The 22,725-nt window shown below is 40.7% G+C and overlaps 1 protein-coding gene across 4 annotated transcripts in view; it reads left to right on the top strand.

Moving 5' to 3' along the window:
- Window positions 1-1,896: 1,896 nt before the first annotated feature.
- The window catches only part of FNDC3A (fibronectin type III domain containing 3A), a 111,987-nt gene continuing 91,158 nt past the window's right edge, over window positions 1,897-22,725 (top strand). The window contains exons 1-2 of one of the 4 annotated variants that reach the window (XM_066313263.1): window positions 1,897-2,074; window positions 20,564-20,692. In XM_066313263.1, coding sequence (XP_066169360.1) covers window positions 20,591-20,692 — 102 coding nt within the window. In that variant the 5' untranslated portion in view covers window positions 1,897-2,074; window positions 20,564-20,590. The other 3 variants (XM_066313261.1, XM_066313264.1, XM_066313266.1) reach the window with 3 other exon arrangements.

Raw genomic sequence — 22,725 nt, 5'->3', positions numbered from 1 at the left:
GAAGTGCGAAGGAAGCAGCGCTGGGAAGCCAGGAGGAGGAATGAAGGATGCTCCCTCCCAGGGCTCTCAGCAGTGGGGTACATACAATCGGTGCTGCATCATCAGTTCAAACTGTACAGTCTGACACAAAGCCAGGATCTATGGCTGCCTACAGTGGTGCCCATGGCCACTACCACCACTGCTGCTCTTGGCCCCACTGCCATTCTTGGCCCCGCTCCCACCAGTGAGTGGTGCCTGACAAAAGGAACTGTGGAAACCCTTTGCTGTATTCTACCACAACTGCTGGCCCGTTCTGGAAAGCCATACTGAAACTGGAATAAGGCAGGAAAATCAGTGACCTTCCAACAGCTGCAGCTGGCAAAAAATCGCCAGTTTATGCCCCTGAATGGTACGACCCACTAGTGCTGTGCAGTGGCATTTGTTCAGCCCTGACTCATAGACAGAAGAATGCCACTGAATGAATCACCAGCAGCATTTTCTGCAGTATCTAACGAGGCAGCTCATCCAAATATTGATCAGTCGCAAGTCTCTCTAGTTTTTGAGATCTGAGATATCACAGTCTAGCATGCTGTCCACCATTAAAATTCTGCATTTGGGAAAGGGGGCCTATAGCAATAAACCAGGTGATGACCAAACATTGGTCAGTGCCTCCTTTGTTGGTAGGAACTACCTTCTGCCTGCTGTGAAGCTATCAAAATTATATTAACACTGCTGAAATGCAAGAGAAATAGGAACTTAGGAAGTTAATAACAGAGAGCTTTAAGGCAAATAACAAGACCACTTTATCAAACATCTCATTCGGTTTGGTCCACTGCTGCAGAAGGTCATCAACCCAAACACTGTAGTAAAATAATTTTGATCCATAACAGCTGAAAGGACAAACATTAGGCAAAGGATAATCAAAAATTAGCATTCAGGACACCAGCTGAACATTGCGGGTGTTGAGGGAAGATAGTTCCTCCCTGCACAAGTGGCTGGAAAAGCACGTTTCTTCCCCTTTCCTCTTCAATGTTGGACACTACGTGGTTTGGCAGCAGGCAGGGGACACCTCAGGTGCCCACAGTCCTGCCCTGCTCAGCCTCCACCCTCTGACTTTCACTGTGATAATGGCTGTATAGGAAAAGAGGGAACCCTTCCACACTTCACTCAGCAAGAGCCCAGTCTGGGCAAGCCTACCCCCATGATTTGATCTGCATGTTACAGGAATGACTACTGCAGAAAACACACAAAACAGTGGAGAAGGCAGCTTACGAGAAGCAGTGCATCTGTGAGGTGGCTTTGGTGCCCAGTATCTCCACGAAACATACCTCTGCCATCCCAAGTGACTACCGTAACTGGCGAAACCCAAAGTCATGGACTACATGAACTCCAAGGACATTTTATGAACATTTTGCAAGGGTGGTCCATCGACTAACGGAATAACATCTGAATATTATATCAAATTCTGGGAGTAAGGGGGGTGGTTAGTGAAGTTAGTGAAGTCGTATTGATTAGTGTAAGGCCTGGCCGTGGTATGGAATGAGGGGTGGAATATGTGATGGGTGCGGCTGAGGTAGAGTTAAATTTCTTCACAGTGGCTGGCACAGGGAGATGTTTTGGGTTTGTGCTAAACACAGGGCTGATAATGCAGAGTTGTTTTTGTTATTTCTAAGCAGGGCTTACACAAGCAAGCCCTGACCCCAGACGCCAGCACAGGCGAAGGTCAAGGCACAGACACAGCCGAGCCCCGACCCCACTGACCCCCTCCCGCCCCCGCCCTCCCCGGACCACGCCCCCGCCCTCCCCGGACCACGCCCCCAAGTGCACAAGCCACGCCCACACACCATAGCCCCGCCCCTCCGTCCGGCCGACGCCCCCGCCCTCCCGCGCGGGAGGACTCCGCGCAGGCGCACTGCGCTCCAGAGCCAACTGCCCCCTCGCGGCCCCTCCAGCCCTCCCCAAACATGGCGGCCGCGAGCCGCCGGGCGAGGCGGCGGGCAGCGCTGAGGCGACGGGGCGGGGGCGGCAGCGGGGTGCAGTGACAGGTGCGGGGTGGGCAGGAGGAGGCGGCGGAGTGGCGGCGGCCGGAGCGCAGGTACCTCGAGTGGGCGGGCAAAGGGGTGGGGGAAGCGCCGCCCCTGCCCGAGCTGCGCCATCGGGAACTCCCCCTGGCGCTCCCCGCCTCGGCGCCGCTGCCCGCTGGCGGCGGAGCTCGGACCGTTAGCCGGGAGAGCCGCGGGGCCATGGCGGTGAGTAGGCGCTGATGGCGAGCCGCCGCCTTCTCCTCCGCGGGGCGGCGAGAGGGGTGCGAGGGGACGGGGGCAGCGCCGCTGCCTGCCCCCGGTGCCTGAGCAGCGGCGCTCCCCGCCGGGGAGGACCGGGAGGACCGGGAGCCGGCGCCTCCGACGGAGCCCCGCGAAAGAAACTTTGTGTCTCCCTGCCCTCCGCCGCTCGGAGGTTCTGTGCCGGCCGGGGCCGGGGATCCGCCCGCTGTCAGCGCCGGGCTGCGGCGCGGCGGCCGCGGGAGGAGGCAGGCGCTGGTCGAGCCGGAGAAAGAAGCAGATGCGGAGCGCGACCAGAACAGCTGAGCCGGCTGTGACAGGCGGGGAGAAGGCAGTGGTGGTGTTCGACACCTCTTTCTGGTCGTTGTTGTTGTTGTTGTTACTGTTATTGTTGCTCTCCGCCTAAGCCGTAAAGGTTCCCTCATAACGCCCAGCTAAAGGGATTGAGCTTCCCTGTGTAGGTAAAAAACAGTGTTCCCGAAAACACGGTAATCATCTCGCCGACTCCGAGCAGAGGCGTTATTCTTTCAGCCAGATTTGCTCCCGATTTCCCCCTCCCTGAGTATCGCCCAACCTAAACAGAAACTTTGCGTTGCTTCCAGGCAACTTAGAAAGTGAAACCAACTATAAGCAAAAATGAAACTTTACAGCTGATTTTTATTGTGCGAAGTAAAGAAAATAAGCAGCGGAAACAAGAGAAAATATATTTGGCAGGAGAAAATGTTATAAATGGCACCTCAAGACGTGTTAGTCATTTGTTTAACCCTGTCAAAGGCAATTTATTAGACACCTTGCGTGTCGAACGTTATTCTAGAACATTTCGCGTTATGAAGTAATTTCTGTGAAATGTTCTTTGCTTTCAGAATTTAAGTCTGCATTTGATCAAATACATGCCTGATTAGAAATGCCTTAAATTTTCAAGGAGACTTAAAATCTCTAAATTTTTTGCTGCTGAGTACTTGGCAGCTTCCGTCTTAGGAGCCGTAGGACCCAGTCCTGCTAAGCTTTCTGCTTAAAAGAAGCTATTTTGTTGTTATGGCAATAGGAAACTTTCTGCTTTGTACAGCGTAGAAATTTAACTGCTGTGAATCTGCATCCATAGATGTGTTTATTTTCTGTGTTGTGAAATAGTATGAGTCACAGCAAATCAGTGGTCCTTAGAATTGAGAGAGGATGATCAGTTACATTTTTCTGCCTCTTTTTTGTTTTTTAAGGAAATGGTCTCAAATAATTATGAAATTTAATCACATGATGAATGGGGAAGTAGCAAGCTGTCAGGTAGAGAGAAAGCTGTACACACATCTGAAAGTCAGCAGTAGCTGACTGTCTTCAGCACTCAATTGTTGGCAAATTGGATAGAGTTCTTGACAGCCAGTGTTTCTGCTAAGCATGAGGGAACAGGAAGGGTGCTGGTCAAGTTTGAAAACACGGCATCTAGTCTAGATTCGCTCTGTGGACACAAGCCATCTTGGCACACATATGTTGAATCTGGGAGTTGTTTGTGTAAAGTACACCAGAATGATTTTTCTGATGACTTTGGGGGAGAAGGTTGGTGTGCTGTATCAGTTCCACAGGGGCACTGGACGCTGATTTTTAGCAGATGAAGCCCTGGTTAAGAGAGACAGAAATCCTTGTCCTCAGAAAGGCCAGGACTCAGTGATCTGTTGCTTAGATCACTTGGTCAGTGAGTGAGCAATCGGCTTTGAGCAGAGTCACAGTCTGACTACTGTAGACGATTATATTAAAACGGAATTAGATGAGTGTTTCAGGGTTTTTTTCAGGGCAAATGGAGCTCTTGTGAGGCTTTTTGATGTTTGACAAGCTCTAGGTGTATGAGTTACATGAGAGTCAGTTCATTACACCCAGCACTAAAGTTACCTGATTTCAGTGGCATTTCTACCTTTTTCAAGTTGGAGTTTCTACTAGTTTGTAAACTTAAAACTCAAAAGCTTTAGGCTTTTATAGGCAGTGATGCAATGGAACTGCAGAAACTTAACTTTAAGCCTCATTTGCTTTGGGCTGTGAGTCCCGTGGATCTTGGGGTTCTTTTCTTTGTTAACTTTTACCTTGTGGCCATTTAATTTTATTTGAATTTGGACCTCCATTGGCTATCTCAAAGTTATGCTGATGATCATTTTGGCTGAAGATCTCAAAGAGATCCTTTAGAATTGTTATTGGAGCTTTAACTGCTTAACTGAACATGTTTCTGCAGTGTTCTGTCTTAGGACTTGAGAAAAACTCTTAAAGCCTGACTGCAGGAGAGGTTCAATTTTTCATCCTTGTCAGTACTTTGCAATGGATGGTTTTAACATCCAAATGCTTTTAGATGATGCCACAATTTCCCTTGCTGGCAGGTCGCTTCTGCAGTAGTGTATGCTGTTGTACATGTGTTGGTCTCTAGAAATACTGAATGCTGGGAAGGTGTTACGTGCTGGTGTTCTGATTGTCTATTGATGCCTCTGTCAGTGGCAAATCCTGTAACCCAGCCCCATCCCCTGTTTTGGGTTGAACTGGCAAACATGCAGTCTTGTTCATTCCAGACAGACAGGAACCAGAGAAGACAGTTTTTGTGAGGATGCAGGCCTACTTCCTAAACTGTTGTCTGCATCCACTGATATTCCTTGTCAGTGCCTTCTGGAACCTCAGGAATTGTTATCTTCCTCTAGCAACTTTGCATCTTTTTTTGACCTCCAGCATCTAATAGTTGTGGGATTTCTAGTTCAATCTCTACTATAAATGTCTGCAGATAACGTCATGTTCCATCAGTGCATTTCTGTTATCTAGAATATGAATTGGATTCTCTCTGTTATAGGTGTCAATAACACTTCTTTATTTTATCATTGATTTCTTTAAGACTCTTGGCTTGGAGAAATTCCCAAGCAATTTGTAGTAAAATTCAACTTCACTGCAATTTAGAGTGCATGAGTTGAGTTGAGAGCTGATGTTTTTTCCTGTAGGACCAGATCTCAGTAAAAATGGATTTGACTTGGACTGTCAATACTTTAGTTTAACTAAAAGATACTCTGTGTGTCTCAGGAAAGCGATAATAGTTTGGAATGAATACACTGCTGCTTTTTCTCTTCAGCAAACATGAACAATGTTTATTTTGCGCATGGGGCCAATGTTTCCTGAGCGACAGAAATGACTGGTTTTTTTTGCTTGTTCTTTGCCATATGCAGTAAACTTTGAGCTTCCTTAATGCTGATGTTCACTTGATGTCAATAGAAAAACACTATCAGCCTTTTTCTTAATCTTGTCTATTCATGAATTTTAATGGTTATGTTTATGTCCAGTAGGATGTTGGATTGTTATCCTCAGGTCTGTATTTTGTAGGTCTGATGAGGTAGCAGGATGTTTAGGAAATGTCTGTAATGCTTAATACTATTACATGTTTCTTGTAAGTTGTCATCTTTAATTGTTTCAATTAATTTACATTTGGATTCAGATGGAACAAATATTTTTGAAGTAATTTGGTTTGCCCCCCAGAAATCTGGTCCTCTTCCAGCTGCTAACACACTCGTGAGACTGTAACCCCTGAAAATCTGCAGACTTTTTGCTAACCTGTCATAGATAACTTTAATGAAATGTAAATCGAAATAGCATTTCCTATGCTCTTTTGTCAATAATGAAATAGAATTTTTAGCTGTTCCTTTCATGGTGGACTCTTGATGACACTTGTTAGGTTATGCACCTTTTCTTGGTTGTATTGATAATTTTGGTTACAACACATGCTGCAGAAACTGTTGGTCTTCTTCACTTTGATGGCACAGTTGTGTAGAGAACTCTGTTATTACTTTTCTTGAATGTGTTGCTTTAGAAAGCTTTTGTATTCAGAATTGTAGTACCTCAGGAATGGAATATCCTTTTATTTTCTAAATACTTTATTGAAACTTTACCACCATGCTCATTAGTGATGTCTTCACAGCACATTTCAAACTGAGTTAGACTGGACGTGTGTAGCCCTCTCTGTTCATGCCTCCGAGTAAATTTTCACTGTTTGTGTCCAGGCAAGCACATTTTTTGGCCGGTCTCACCAGACCTACCAATATATCTACCAGTTTGCTTAACAGAATTTGTATTTTTGTCTCCTTTTAAGTTTTTACTTTTTCAGGATATGGGGACCTTCTGCTCATGCTATTCTGCGGTCAAAACATCACTTAGATTAACTTTGGTGTCCTTTCTTTCAGTTTAGTGCCTTGGGCATCAAACACCACCCCAAGAGCAGTTTGCAGAAGTTAAACAGGAGCACTGAATATGCCTATGGTGTACCTCCCCCTAAATTTGCTGCCAGAGTTGTTCCAAAGGATTTAGGACAGATGAAAAGATACGCTACAAAATTCTGCATATGTAGACAGTAGAAAATATTGTACCTAATTATATATTTAATTACTTGAGGCATAGCAAACTGTCAAAAACTAAATTACCTACAAGTCTGCAATCCCAGTTTGACCAGTAGAGGTAATTTTTATTACCCATTAATAAGAGGGGCACAACACTTTCTAAGATGTAATAAATGTCTTCAACAAGGTCCAGAAGGATTTACACTGTGGCAGGTATGGATAGGTAGTAACTTTATTTTGTAACTGGAAGTGCAAAGGAATGTGCAGGGTGCGAATGTTAGCTTTACCTTCTGCATAACAGTTCTTTTTGAATCTGCTTTGGGTTTTTCTTGGTTGTTTTGTTTTGGTGTTTTTTTTGTTTGGTTGGGGGATTTTTGGGTTTGTTGTTGTTGTTGTTTGTTTGTTTGTTTGTTGTTTGTTGTTTTTGGGTTTTTTTGGTACCTTGGTTGAATTTAAATCTATGAAGCTCAGTTCTTATTTGCTTTTGATTTTGAGTAACTTGAAGTGAAAATGAGCTTAGTCAACCTTGAGCTTTACTGTTACTGGCAGTAAAAAGTAAAAAAACACTGTGGTTTAAAAGTGTAAATACTCCCTTGTAAATGGGGTTGAGTTTCCCCAGTGTATAGACCCAATGTCTGTGGTATACAGGATCCTACAAGCATGGGCTGCTGCCCAGCTGTTGTCTCATTTCCCATCACTGATGTAGCATACTCCATACCAGATCTTTCTCCTTTGATTATAAAATAAATCCTTCTTTTCTAACTTCCAGTTTTTAAACTGCAAGGTTTTGGCTTTTGTAGTTTGTTGCCCTTTTAACTGGAAGAACTCTACTGGAGTACTAGAGTAGCTACTAGATAACTCCACAGAAGGAAATGGAGACAATAGAATAGCAAGGAGGAGTAATTTTACTCTGTGACAGAAGAACACATTTTAGGTAGGGATAGAAAATCAAATAGTAATGATCTACAAGAAGTGTGCAGGTAGCTGGAAACCAATCTGTAAGCAGAAATTGAATGGATGAGAAAGTTCAGCACAAACTTTGGTGACTTGCAGTGTCTTGGCAATGAGAGAGAGCCGTGACTATAACTATATTGTAATATTTCAAAATACATATTGATAGGGTGTTAGGGGACTTTTTTACAGTAAAAAAAGAACCACAAGAGTTACCATGCCTCTGCAAATCCTGTTGAGTCTATTAAAAATGTAAGTGAGGAGGGTGACACTGTAAGACAAGTATTTACCCATTTAGTCTAGTATAAAAGTGGATTGAAGATATTGAAATGGAGTACTAAGAAGTTAGGACTAAAAGAAGCTGTGGAAGTGAACAGTGGCTGTTGGCAATGATTAATCTTAGATGCATCTGAAATGTATTTTGTTTTAATTTGTTCAGGCTTGCTAATAACTTAACTGCCCCCATTTAAGAATATTAGTTTATATGCACATTCCACTCAATGGTGGCATTTCAATGGTGAGGATAAGTTACCGTAAATCAAGCAATACATCTTGAAAGTACTCCAGTACATTTAAGTATGTACAATACATACTCATGGCAATACAGCTCAAAACAAATTAGTTTCTGACTTTGTGACTGTATTGTTAACAAATTAACAGCTATTCAGTGTTGAAACTTAAGATGTATAAGAGGAAGCTAAGAGCAGCTTTGTCCTCTTGACTTGATTGGGCAATCAAACTAGTTGGTCCAATGGTGTTTTGATTAACTAAAACTTTTCTAGGAGGATGGTGTGGAACCTGGGAGAAGGGATTGCTAATATCACCAGAGAGACCCACTCTCGTTTTGCTGGTTGTCCCCTTCAGTAGTTGCAGACACTCCTCCATTGGAGAGCTCTTGAAAGAGTAGCACATTCAGACTTCAAGAATTGCCTTCAGGTTGAGATGCTGATTGACTGTTCTCTTTTTTTTTTTTCCCTTCTGTACCATTGTGACTGAGTTTAATATTAGGAAAGTAAAGAACCTAGCAGGGTGCCTCTTGACCGTTTTTACTATCATGGTCTGTAGCTTCATGAATGTGATGCATTGACACTGGCAGAAGCAGCTCCTCTTGGAAGCACTCCCTCTCTGTTTATTCCTACACTTAGCATTCACTTGTGTATTTGCACATTTTTGTGTAAAGTCAATCAGGAAACTTCTGTGTTAAAACTGACCAATTCTTACATGGTGATTTTCAAACTGCATCTGTCCTACAGTTTAATTCACTTTGTTGACCAGTTGCTTGCAGTGCTGCAAGTGGGATCTTCTAGAACGATTTAGCTGAACTGATTTAGAGGAGTTTAAATTCTTGATAATAGAATGCCCTTAAAAATGTGTTTGTTACGCCTCAGAAGACCACCTTTTTTGGTGATTTTTTTACTCTTGGGAAGTAGTTTTCATATGCCTGTCTTGATTTGTCATGTTCTGTTGTTGTCCTGTTCCTTATGGAAGCAGAGATCTACAGCTTTTCCAAAAGAATCAATGGAGAGAAATTTTAAAGTCTCTTAGACTTGTAGCCTCATTGATCCTGTGTCACTTTACATTTGGATAGCGCAGTTTTCATTTTTCAGAATGAGCAGGAAAAAGCTGTTTCATAAGAGTTCTTTAAAAGCTGGTCGTTTTGCTTGAGTCGTGCACCCTTTGTAGTTCCAACACCAGCAGCTGTCTCTGCAATAAATTTATCTCACTGACCAGTTGCAGGCATTAATAAAAAGATATATCCATGGTTTTAGTTTGCTTTAAAAGTATCACATGAAAAATTATTTTGGAAATTTCTCATTGCTACTCACAGCCTCTAAGAAAAGGGAGTCAATGACAAATGAGGAAGCAGCTTGATTCTTGGCATTGAATTTGCTTGTTTCCTCAAAAACTAAGCATGTTATTAAACAGAAATGAAGGCAAAAGTAACAGTTAAGTGGGAAAGGCCAAGTTGGTTTTGAAGCCATGTGATTTTCAGAAAACAAACTGAAGGAAATCCAGCCCTGGCAGACGCTTAGAAGAATCTAGTTTTGCTGGTATAAAAGTAAAACTAGGAGGGTTTAAGGAAATTCTTGAGAGTTACAGGAGTGTAAAACAAAACATAGTTTAGATCAGTGTAGCGCAAATAAAGTGGAATTGCATTGCAGATCTTTTACAAGCGCTGCAAAAAATACACTATGCAGTTCACCCTCCTAGTTTCATTTCAAGGATGATTCCCATGAGTATCTAAGTGAAGGATGTTCTCCAAGACAAAGGAGGTCACAGTATTGCACCCTCTGTGTATCAATGCGTTGGATTAATGTACCTAGGTCTAGGTTTGCACCTGGCTGCTGACAGTTTGCTCTTTGATTGTAAAATGCACCCTATCAAATTAGTTCCAAATAAAATTAGCAGATTAATTTGATTTGTGTTAGGTTTGCACTTACCCCTTACTAGACGCTTAGACTTCTTTGAAGGTCTAAGAGCGCCAGGCAAATAGTGCTGAATTTTGCATAGGCAACAGCTTCAAGTTACATATACTCCATCCAGATAAGCATTGTGGATTTTTTAAAGTAGTATCATAATAAGAACAACATTTGAAACCAGAATATGATGTTTTGAAGTAGTTTTGGTTGCACTGGACTCGCTGTGTACAGTCAAGTGTTCAGCACTTGTGCTGGGCAAGCTGAGCTAGTAAGTGTCCATGAACATATTGTGCCTTTATGGATGACTGGTTTATAACTGTCTAGTTTTTCCTCTATGTGGTCTTCACCTTCAAAAGTTTAGTTTCCTCCATCAGCTACTATTAAAAACTTAGCCTCTTTGGCTCAGAGTCAAAAATTGCTGGCTCATAAATACAAATGCATTAAACTTGAACAGCTGGGTTATTTCCAATTATCTACTATGCATTCTTATAGAGATTATAGTACCCATGGCATGAATGCATGAACTGCATTTGAAACTGCTCCTAAATCATTACAGTTTATAGTCTGAAGGTAACCTGAAATAAGTATTAATTTACTGTAGTACTCTAAACTCCTACAGTGCTGAGGTTTGCTGTTGCAGGGCTTGGCCATTCTCACTTTGAGTAGATCAGGTGGTGACTTTGGGTGTGAGTCAGATCTGGTGACTCTTTAGCTGTTGACGTGCAGCTTGCATTTGTCCAGCAGTCAGCATTTCCTTCATAAGAGTGCTGCATTAATTTTACACTTTTTAGTGTTCACCCTTCGGTGGCAACATACTATGAACAGAGCTGTAGGTCACAGACTTTGAGAGTTATGTTGAATGAGTGCCTATGACAACGCTTGAAGTATTTTCATATTGATGTAGATGTTGTAGATTCTTCTTTTTTTATAGGAACTTCCAGTGCTTATTAAAACCTTTAGAGTATCTTCACTCTTAAGTGACTGTCAGACTTTGACTTTGTTGATTTACTTCATGAAACGATACTATGATTTTCCTGTGTTGCCTCTCTGTGACTTGAGTATTATGACTGGCACTGAAGGGAATAGCCATTTCATTTTCATTGTACTTAAAAGGAGATTGACCAATTAGTGAAGGACAAATTCACTAGAACACCCTTCTTCTAACAAAAAATAACCTTTCTCTGTTCCGTTGGGAAGTATTTTATCAAGGGTCCCAGGAAAACATTTCTAAAACAGGAAAAATACTTTATCAGGAACAAAGTGTATATTTTTAATAAATTGCATATTAGTTGAAATAACTAGTTCAGAACGGAAAATGAAAAGCTGGTGTACTGTAATTGCCACATCTGAAACTCTTTGACTGGAAAATGTAGTAAATGTACAGGGAGGGAGAGAAATTAAAATCCTTCTGCTCAGTTCTGATTCTTAAAAACAAACACAAAACTCTTCAGCATGCTTCATAACTTTAATAGCTCAGCTACAACCTTACGGATCTCTGGGTAATTACATTCTAATACATTTCTACACCAGCTGCATCACTCTATCTGAGCTTTTTCCAGTAGTGCATTAAGTGATATTACTAACATCTGTTGTATATTCTTTGTTCTTTCCTCTTCACCCTAGGGCTGCATTGGAATATTCTAGAACTTTCCTTGTTTTAGCATATTTGTACATCTTGGGCACTTCTGTTTGTCCACTCTTGTGTCATAAGTTCTGACTGAACTGGATGGCCGATTTGACAGATTGGAAGAATTAGTAACTTCTACAAGTCTGAAGCTGTCAGGCAGGAGATACATTTTGAGTGCTGTAGAAAATAATAAAGAATAAATTTATCTCACACTAAAGAACAGGCATGGTGAGTACTTATAAATGTCTCAATCACAGGAAAAAAATTAAATAATAGCTTGCATGTTCTTGAAAAGAAGAGTCAGATGTGAGGCTCTAATCTATATAAAATAGGGCTTTTTTGCTTCAGCCATTTTAAAGATGCTTGTTTTTCAAGTGCATCTGCTGTCTCCATGTTGGAGCATTTAATGCATTAGGATTGGGTGATGGTTTTATGGTCTTCTAGATTCTGTAAATTCATTCCTTGGTCTTTGGCGAAACCTAAGTGTTGTCTCCTGTTTAGAGAAGCTTTTATTTCTTACTGGAAGTTATCTGGACTGGAGGATGGGCCTTGCCTGTGGTTCCTGGGGAAGTGTAGCTGTGTGAAGACCCAGGTGAAGAAGGAATGGACACACCTGCTCTGTTGTGCTGAACTGACTGGGAAAACACCTTATGGCAATCTGGAATTGGCAGCTATAACATGATACTGCTTGAAGGACATACGAAACTACAGTACTGATAAAGGAATGGCGGAAAAGCATTGGGCTTGTGTAAGAGCAACATGCGCTTTGGAAACATTTAGTATTGATTTCATTAAGCCAATTTCTTACACTGCACCCTTCTGTGTTAGGTGCTTTTGTCTCATCCCTGCTTAAACTTCTGTCCTTGTGTTGTATAGAATTCACAGCTCTTCTGAGCAGCTCTCTGGAATAATAAAAGTTTGTGTCTGTTGTTCACTAGATTTGACAGAATTAGGATGTGAAAGCGTATTAAGTTGCTGTAAGCACTGTGATGATACGTTAGTAGGTAGAGGAGCAGTACTCTGTAAATCATAAAACTTAGGAAAGAAACAGTGATGCAAGTTTCTCCATACCAGGCGCCAGCAATATCACTGTGGAGTGTGACCTTATAAGTCCTCTAGTTGTGAATAAATCAGTTAATTATATTTTGTATCAGTCAATAACCAGAAGCAGTGAATCTCTAGGAAAGGAGTGGTCCGTATGTTTTTCTTGTACACAGCACTGTTACCAATTATCACTCCATTTATCATAGTAATCCCTACATCCCAGCTGGAAGGCCAGTTTTTGTAGGATATTCGTCCAAAAGTGTAACTTTTTAATTTGTAACTATCCTCTAATGCAGCCTTCCTCTTTTAGGAGAAAGGCGAGATTATAAAGCAGTTCTGTTATGGACAGAGTTATGGGTATATATAACTCTGTAATAAAGTTTGAGCCTTAGGTGTCCGAGTTTTGATTAGCGTTGTCATTGTTACTTTGAAATTTGAATTGAGAATCTGACAGCTTTTAAGAGCTTGGAGGCAAGCTATGGTACTCTCTCTGGGTTCTGACCTACTGTAAACCATTCAACTTTGGCTTTATGTCTTGTATTTTGTTTGACTAATACTCTGGAATTCATAGGAGAATTCTACTTGATAGGGTCTTTGGAGGTTGCCTTCTTCAGTCCTTTGTTAGGACCTTGCATGATCAGGTTTTGACTTTCTACAGCACTGATCTCCAGATTTTTTGGTCATGCACCCCATAAGTAGAGAATGTTTTAAGAGTGCACCTCCAATAAATGTAGTCTTTTTAATGATATGCATATGCTACTCTCTTGATATATGTATACTATAAAGCATATGCAAAAAAAAAAAAAAAAAGGATAAAGTAGAGATGAAAACCAGTATTTAAAAGGGTTTTTTTTCCAGTGATAAAAAATATTTTCTTGTCACGTGCCAAAAGTTTGACTTGTGTTGGGGTGTGTTTACCTCTCTTTGGAGACTACTGATCTACAAGATTAAGAATTTTGCAGCCTCTCAGGGCATGGTATGCCTGTGCTACACCATCTCATTGTCAAGATACCTTTTTTTTTATCTTTATGGACAGACAGAATTTCTAGTGGTTGAGTGCATGCTCATCACAGAATCATAGGATATGCTGAGTTGGAAGGGGCCTGTCATGATCATAGAGTCCAACTCCTGGGACTCCCCAGGACACCCCGGGAAATACGCCTTATGTCTGAGAGCATTGTCCAAACCCTTGGGCTTTTGCAACACACCTCCAGGAGGAGTTTGATTTAAGGCTGTCAACCAGCATCCTTCAGGTAGTGGTATCCAGCTAGCAGGTGACCCCTGGCTACTCTAGTGCTCTTAGCTTCTCCTTGTCTTTCATGGGCCTAAGCCAAGGAGCAGTCTTTGCAGCATCTCTCTTGTAGTGGGAGGAGGAGGTGGCTGAGAAGAGAAAACTGAATGCAGTATTCCAGATTCCGCCTTATTACCACTGAATAGCAGAGAGTAATCACCTCCCTGAGCCCATTGGCTGTACTGCTCTGCTAATACAGCCTCCTATGCCTTCCTTGCTACAGGACACGTGCTGCTGACTCATGTTGTTTTGCCTTGGTGATCCAGCTGATATAATGCTGATATGTTTTTCAGAGACTATCCTTAAGATCAGCTGCTAGTCTCTTGGAGATGGAAATGCTGATCCTGTGCATGTGCAGAGGAAATGCACTGAATGGACTGCCCAATGATCTCAGCCTTACAACACTGCTTAACCCTTAGTGAGCAACTGACAGTAAAAAGTAAAAAGCAGCATTGTGTTATGCTTTACAACTTGATGGTATTGCCACAGAAACAATACAGGACCAAATCTGAAGGCATTTAAGGATTGAGTTAAATTGTCATTACAGTTCAGGAAGGCAAACTTGCGTACTGAACTATGGAGTGGAACACAGTTCTTGAGCTTTAACATCATTTAGCCATTTGCCTTGTTAGTGTAATTCATTCCTTAAAGGTAACTCAGGCATAAGCCCTGGAGTCTAAACAAATCACATCCAGTAAATTTAGATACCCTTACTTTGTTTTAGCTTTGATAGGCTTCAGAAAACTCTTTCAAGGTATTTCCAAATTCATATAATAATAGGGAAAATAAATAGTTCAGGTGGGGGTGGTGGGCAATAGCTAGTTTACAATGTAAGTCTTGTACAGAGCATTAACGTACACAATTTGGTTGTAATCTCAAGAGACCCTGTACTTGCATTGTAGAACAGACTCAGGATAGATTCAGAATAGACTGAGTTTGCAGTCCTGAATTGACTTTGAATGTCTGCTACTAGTTCAATATATGCAGTAGCAAGAGAAGAAATGAAATAGCTGTTCATGCAGCAGTTGTTGCTGTGTATGAAGCAGTGTAGGTTTCTAAATAACCATGCATTTAATGCTCCAGCAGTAGCAAATTACTTCTCAGCTGCCTCTGTGCTTAGCAACTGAGAATTATCTCTCTATTCATCTAATGTGTCCTCTTCCTTGTCTGGTCCCTTTTAATATGTCCACAAGAATGGTGCAGTGAGTAGGCCTTAAATAAATCCTTTGGTTCATCCCACACATTATTTTCCCCCTTCTGAAGGCTGCTGCATCTAAGTTCTCAATGATACAGGAAATCTGACAATAGGCTAGTGAATTTTTTGTAGTGGTTTTGCAGGCTGAACCTTACCTGTTGTCCATATGCAAGTTGTTTTTCTTGTGCCCTTTTCAATACTTCATTAAGTCCTGAGTATATCCAGAAACTAGATAGAGTTGGAGGACAGTTACATCATCCAGAGCAGCTTTATGAGGATTAAGGCTGAAATTATGGTATGCACATACTTTGTTTTCAGTATTTTCAATGTGGAACAATATGTTCAAGAAGTTGTTGCTCATAGTTGGAACAGTTAGCAGCAATTTTAAGTCAGAAAATTGGAGACAAAGCTTGTGAAGTTATTCCAATAGAGATAGTAGGTATTTGCAGCCGGAGGCAGGGAAAACATCCTCCCCTCCATGTTGCTAAGGGAAGTAGACCTGTTGATATAACTGATAAAGCCTTGTGGCAAGCTTGTGTTTGACTGTCCACTTTTATTGTTCCGTCCTTGTCAGAATCACCTCTTCACAGGATTGAGTTCATTCTTTTTTGTTTAGAAGGAGCAGCTTTACCTTTATGCATTAATACTTCTTGCTATGCCTAACTTTTTAAGCTATTCATGCCATTTTAGTTGACCAAAATGACTCAGTCTCTTATCACTGTCAAGGCTTGTCATTTCCAGACTTCCTTTTGATTTCCTTTTTTTTTTTTTTATTTTTTTCTTAGAGGCAAGTTAAAAACATGTTCTGTAATGAGAAGCCAAGAACAGATATCTTCCCTTCCTATGGAAACTCACATGGCTCAACAGCTCTGTATTGTTAATATTTAAGGACTGTCCATTCAGTTTTAATCCATCTATTCTGTTTTTCTATTGAAGAGAAATGCTCTCTAACCCAAGTAAGATTTTAAGGTTGTTTTTCCACCTATTAGTACCTTTTTCAGCAATATCTATCACCAGAAGGTTTGTATGAAGTTAATTGGACAAGGTTTTTTCAATCTTAATTGTATTTTAGTTCTTTACAAATAACATCCAGTGTTGACCTCAGATTATTGTTTGCTATCAAATTGGACTGTTTTACAAGGACTAGATTGTCCCTTTTACAACACAGTATTTAATGCAAAACTTTCGGTTTTCTTCTGAGACTTTCCTAGGACCCAAGTTATTTGCAAGTCTTTTTCAAAGGTCTGGGTAAATGTCTTCAAGACATCTGGAATGCAAGCTACTGGGATCTGCTCATCTAAAGGCTCTGTCTGCACACACTTGAGGTCCTTGCAGTGAATGTGTTATAATTTATTTCCAAAATGTATTTATTGAGGGCTTCTGCTTGTCTTGATGGCATTCTCTCTTTTCGAATTGGTATCTTCCTCTGTCCTCACAGCAAAAAAAAGAGGCACCTGCAGTGGGTGAACATGCCTTGTCTTCCTGTGTGACCACATTACGTGCACTGACTTGTATGGATTGCTGCCTCCCACTGACTACTGATGGGGAAGAGGCTTTTGGTGAACATGTAGTATAGACTCACATTGGTGTGAAGTTTAAACCTTTAGTCTTTGAGACTAGTCCAGTGACACTGCAGAGAAATCTAATATTGTATTGTCAAGAAAACTTGGTTTTTTTCCTAGATTGATTACACAGTCTGACAGGTAGCACTTTTATTATTGTTGTAGAGGGTGTCAGGAATAACATTCTACATAGTACCTCCTGTCAGGGTTTATCGATGAGCAGTGTGCTCTGTCTTCAGAATAAATCAAATGCTTGAGCACAGACATGGCATTTAGCTGTGTCCCACTTGAGGCACTAAAGACAGGGTGCCAAAGGTGAAGTCCCAACCTAAGCCTTTGGGTGCCTGAGGGAACCTAATTTTCACACAAATCGAACCATTAAACACCTGTGCAAGAGAATGGAAAGCTGCCTGGTGGAAGAGAACCTGGGGGTGCTGGTCAACAGCAGCTGAATGTGAGCCAGAGTGTGCCCAGGTGGCCGAGAGGGCCAATGGCATCCTGGCCTGGATCAGCAATAGTGTGGCCAGCAGGACCAGGGCAGGGATTGTGCCCCTGTACCGGTGAGGCCACGCCTCAACCCTCTGTCCAGTTCTTGGTCCCTCACTACAAGGACACAGAGGTGCTGGAGCAAGTCCAGAGAAGGGTATTGGAGCTGGGAAGGGTCTGGAGCAGTCTGGTGAGGGGCTGGGGATGTTCAGCCTGGAGAAAAGGAGGCTCAGGGGAGACTTTTTCACTCTCTACAAGTGCCTGAAAGGAGGGTGGAGCAGGTGGGGGTCCGTCTCTTCTCCCAGGTAACAAGTGATAAGACAAGAGGAAATGTCCTTAAGTTGCTCCAGGAGAAGTTTACATTGGATAGTAGGAAAAAATTCTTCACCAAAAGGGTTATTAAGCATTGGCACAAGCTGTCCAAGGAAATGGTGGAGTCACCATCCCTGGAGGTATTTAAGAGATATGTAGGCATGGTGCTTAGGGACATGATTTAGTGCTGGGTTAATGGTTGGACTTGATAATCTTAAAGGTCTTTTTCAACCTAAATGATTCTAGGAATAAATGAACCTGAGACCAGATGTTAGACATGCTCAGAGCTATTCCTGTCTTGGAAGGCCTGAAGGTTGTAATGACGTTTGTATTTGAGTCAGTTCAGGTTATGTTTAATTCTCACTGGTGTTTAATTTGATAGACGTGTTTTGATTTATGGCTAATAAGTGGTGATCACACTGAGTGCATCATAAGTTACGAATTCAGTCAAAAGTGTGTGATAAAGGCAATTAGTGCTTTCTGATACAAGAGACTAGTCATTAGCATGGTGGCTTGTAAATAATGAGCTCCATTTACCTTAAACATGGGGAAATTCAAGCCAGTTTAGGTCAGGAGTGTGTCGCATTATTGCTTGGAGTGTTGGATTGCCTTTCTTCCTGTGACACTTTAGATAGTAGCAGAAAATATGTGAGCTGTAAGACCAAGAAATGGCACAACATCAAGCCTGGTTGTAGCTGTTGTGGGAGGAGGGGTGCCTTGATTCTAACCTCTGCTTTCGGGCTGTGCATTCATTTAGCCTTAAACAGTCATTGGATAATATCCTGTGGGGAACCTTACCATCAAACTTGCTGGCTTGAAAGGTAATCCAAATAACTTTCATCAGCCCTCTGCCCACCTGCAGAAGTGGTGGAGACTGACTGTAGCCTGGAGGATTTGTTTGATGATGAGGAAAGCTTTTAAAGTAAGGTAGGAATAAAAAAACTCTGTCCTTATTGCTTGAGAGACCAATTAGTCTGGCTAAGCAGGTATAAATGACTTGGCATAGGCATTGATGAATTCCTGAGTAATCACAGATAGGTTTGAGTGTTTTAACCTAGAGAGATTTTTCTTTCTTTCCGATTTAAATCTTTGCAGATTCTACCATGGAAGGAAATGAATCACCTAAGTAATGTTAGAATGCATTTTTATTGAAGTTCCTAGTTTTACAGTAGGACAACCATCAGTATGAGAATAGTTAAGCTGTTCTGTATATGTGTAGCTGTACAAGAGGCCTGTAGTGCTTTATTAATGTGTGTCTGCTCTGGTACTGAGAGCACTGTACTATTTCAGCCCACAGCAGAGCTACAATATCCACCCTAGAGGGATAAGCAAGTAAAAACAGTCCATTGGGTGGGATGAAGTTTTAGGCAATGCCTCTGAGTGCAAAGCTGTACCAGTTAACCAAGTATCTCTAGAGCTTGGTACTGAAGTTAGTGTCATTGAGCTGACTATATCACTCCTTCCATTTTTACAGGTTTTTTTTATTTTTTTTTAATTTGAAGTTAATGCTGTGACTAGTAAATACCTCTGTTAATGAGCAGACAGTATATCTGAACTAGAAGTTTGGAAGTCTTTGTAGGGAGTTTCAGTAGCCAGATGATATCAAAGCAAAACTTGTAAAAGCCTGTAACACTACTGGCTGTCAGGCTGTATAACACAAAAATTCTATTTACTTTATTTCACCAGGCTACTGTAAGTACTTGCTAAGAGAGGCAGTTCTGCTTTAGAAATACTGTACAAGCTTCTTCTCAGCCTAATCTTTATGTCCATGTTTGATGTAAAGCACTGCTTTCAGATGCAAAATGTGATTAACATGTGGGAATTCTGAATGTGCCCTCCACCCCTAGTGAATTCTTTCCATCTGTCTTTCTGTTTTGTTAAGAAATATCAGTTTCTCAGTTCTTGTTGATTTAATTCTTTTTTTATTCCAAAAGCTAAGTGGACTAGGTCTAGCTGGGATTGAGTTAAGACTGGTACAGTAAACCAATGTAATTCAGTGATATTTTTTTAAACAAAATTAAACACAATTTCAGAAGCAGCTTCTTAGACTTGCAGTACTTACTTCCAGCACGGAAAAATGTTAATCTTCAGCTTTTTCAGTCTTAATTCTTCCATCCAGTTTTCATATAGCACTAAGATGCAAAATATCAGAAAACATGTTACTTGTGACTTGTTAATATAATTGAAAGGAATGCTGGGCTGAATCCTGCTTTCTGTAATGTTGTTATATGATATCCCTCAGAATTAAAGTGTATCACTGCTTTCATGGGCCTCTTGCCCGTGGCTTTTTTTCTTGTTATCAGGTTCCTTGTAACTTTACAATGTGCGCTAGCAAAAGCTTTTTTGTAGTATGTTTATGAGGATTTCAATTGTGTATATGGGCATTATCTCTTCCCTTCCTCTCCAAGTTCTAGCTGCTGATTAAAGGCCACTGTTATCAAAGTGACACAGCTTTATTTCTGGGTCTAATAAATTTTAAAATTATGAAATGTCATATTGTGCAGAAGATTTTTTATTATTATTATTCATTTATTTGTGCATCAGTAGGACATTTTCTAGTAACGAGTTGTTCCTAAAGTATTTATCTTTTATAATAATAGGAAAAGTAGGTCAGTTATTAAAAAAGAAAAAAAGTGTCCCTGTTAGTTTTTTACCAGTTTCACATAAACAAAGACACTATATATGTAAGTTCTAAAGCAACTGATTTTTTTTATTTTTTTTCTCTTTTCCTCAGTAGATGTTTTGTCAGCAGTGCCAGTCAGATGAAACCTTGGTTTGTTATGAAGTTAAAAGATTCGGGTTTGTTAGCTCCAGGGAAGTGATCTGTCTTTTTCTGAGGTTCAGCCGCTAGAGGGGGTGTAAAGCACCCTCTCTATATAACCAAGGCTTGTACTAGCTGACAAAAACGTCTTCAGGCTTGTGTGGTTGCTGGTTGTTGTGGAAATATACTTTCTTAAGGTTTCTAATTTCATAATCTTCTTTTGTTGTTGTTATTTCTAAAGTGAGCAGGTATTAAGGATAATTTTTCAGAAATATTTATATAGTTTAACCAACTGAGTAACTTTTCTCTGCAGGTGATTTTGTGAATTAGTGTACCATCAATGATGGCAGAACATCCGCCGTTACTGGATACCACTTCAATTATAAGTAGTGAAATTCCTCTTCTGACTTCCCCTATTGTTAGTGGGGATGGAGCACAACAGGTAAGGAGACTTCAGTTTGTTTTTTTTTTCCCTTCCAATACATCCCTGACATGTTGACATTGTAAAACATAGTAATCTTTCATCTGGAATATATTTGTGCAGCTTTAGGCATACATGTATGTTAGAGATTGAGGTAAAGGCAGAAGTGGTACAGACATGAGATTTGTAAGTAGTATGAAGCAGAAGACCCGTGTTGTGGAAGAACCTCTTCGTGGAAGAATGGGACCAAATACCTGCCAAGTTCTCAAGGCATGATTGTGTCTTAGTTTGGAAGTTACATATTTATATTGCTGCATGATCTTATTAAAGAAAAAAAACCCCTTCCCTATGGTAGAACATAGTAGCTGAGGCACATGTGCTAAATAACTATGATCTCCACACTGATACTTGCTTACAACTGGGTAGCTTGAATAGTGAGACTTTCTTTTGTATGTTAGTGTCTGCCTGGACAATTCTAGAGTTTGTATTTCTCGATGCAGTTCAACCATCTAGTGCATCAGCTGCTCCACTCAGATTTGTGTCGCTTGTTCATGATATGCTTTGTCCCATCCAGATCTTTAAAGAAGACTGTAGTCTTTGTCTGCCCCACTTTCAACCACTGCAGTCGGTGACCAGTGGATGGCCACCTGCTAGACTTTGCACTGCTGATCACAACTTTTCAAGATTGGTATTTGGTCCAGTTTTCAGTTTACTTAAGTGTCTATACTCTATCTGTGCTTCATCAGTTTCTGTGTTATTCAAGGGTGTCAAAAGCCTTGCTGAAGTCATGATACACATTAGCTATGCTCTCCTCTCATTCACCATGCTAGTAATGTCACTGTAGAGGGCCATGCAGGTTTGTCTGGAATGATTTACCTGTTGTGAATCCATAGTGACTACCCCAAATCACCTTTTCATCTTTAATGCATTGGGAAACAGCTTCTAGGAAGCTTTGTTCACTCATCTTCTCAGAGGTAAAGGTGATCTTGGCAAGCTTCTAGCTCCCTGGATCCTCCTCCTTGCCCTTTTTTGAAGATTGCACTGACATTTGCTTTCTTCTAGTCCTTGGGAACTTCCCCTGTTCACCGTGACCTTTCAAACATAGTTGAGACTGAGTTACGTGTTCTGCCCTCCATAAAAATAAGACCGTCAGGCTGTACTGGCAAGCTTACACTGTAATCATGCAAGGTTTTGAATCTTATGTGAGTTTAAATGTTCTTTTGGAAAGTATGATATAATCAAGTACAAAACATTGTTGAGCCTTTTTCATACTTCTAAAAAATATTTTAAATTGAATATTAGTTCATTGAATTCCTTTGTTTTCCCTTGAACTTTGAAGGTATAAGAAGGGAGAATACTTCTGTCTTTATGATGGAGTTATTTATTTTTCTGTAAGTCTTTTTACTTAGCTACAGATACACATTTTTAGTGATTACTTCCTTGATGTATGAAAAGTACCTCTCCAGTTCTTTTCTTAACAGCATTGGTGTTGGATTGCATAAACTATAACTTAACCTGTAGAGCTGACAAAATTTGTGTTACTGCAATCAAAATTCAGAACTGTTTTGTCCATGTAAAGAAATGGATATTTTCTTCTATATTCATAGTGTATAAGTTGGTCTGTAGCTGAACTAATTAGTTTTAGTCAGTCCTGACTGGAAAGGTATTGAAAACCAGTAGAAAATTCTTTATTTAACTATTTTGTTTCTATGTTGGTTATTTTTTATGTTAGACTAGCTAGCTGTATACTAAAATTGCAAGGTTTTTGTTCAGCTGAAAAACATCTCAGGAGTTTTTAAATCAATTTACCCCATCTTGCATTTTACCAGAACTAACTCTTGTAATTATGGTGACTTAGATTGTTTATATTGCATAAGTGACTTACCAAATGGATACAGACCATTCCATAGTTTTCTGGAGCAGTTCATATCTTCAAGATAATCTATTTCGAACACTTGAAGTTCTGCTAGCAGTGCAAATGTGAAATAGCAGTACAAATATTTGAACATGTTAAGATGAAAGGTCATATGCTTCAAATAACGGAAGTGTCTGAT

Source organism: Sylvia atricapilla, chromosome 2 (assembly GCF_009819655.1).
Source record: "Sylvia atricapilla isolate bSylAtr1 chromosome 2, bSylAtr1.pri, whole genome shotgun sequence".
NCBI classification, from domain to species: Eukaryota; Metazoa; Chordata; class Aves; order Passeriformes; family Sylviidae; genus Sylvia; species Sylvia atricapilla.
Note: the sequence above shows the minus strand (reverse complement) of the source record. Positions and strands in the feature narration are given on the sequence as shown.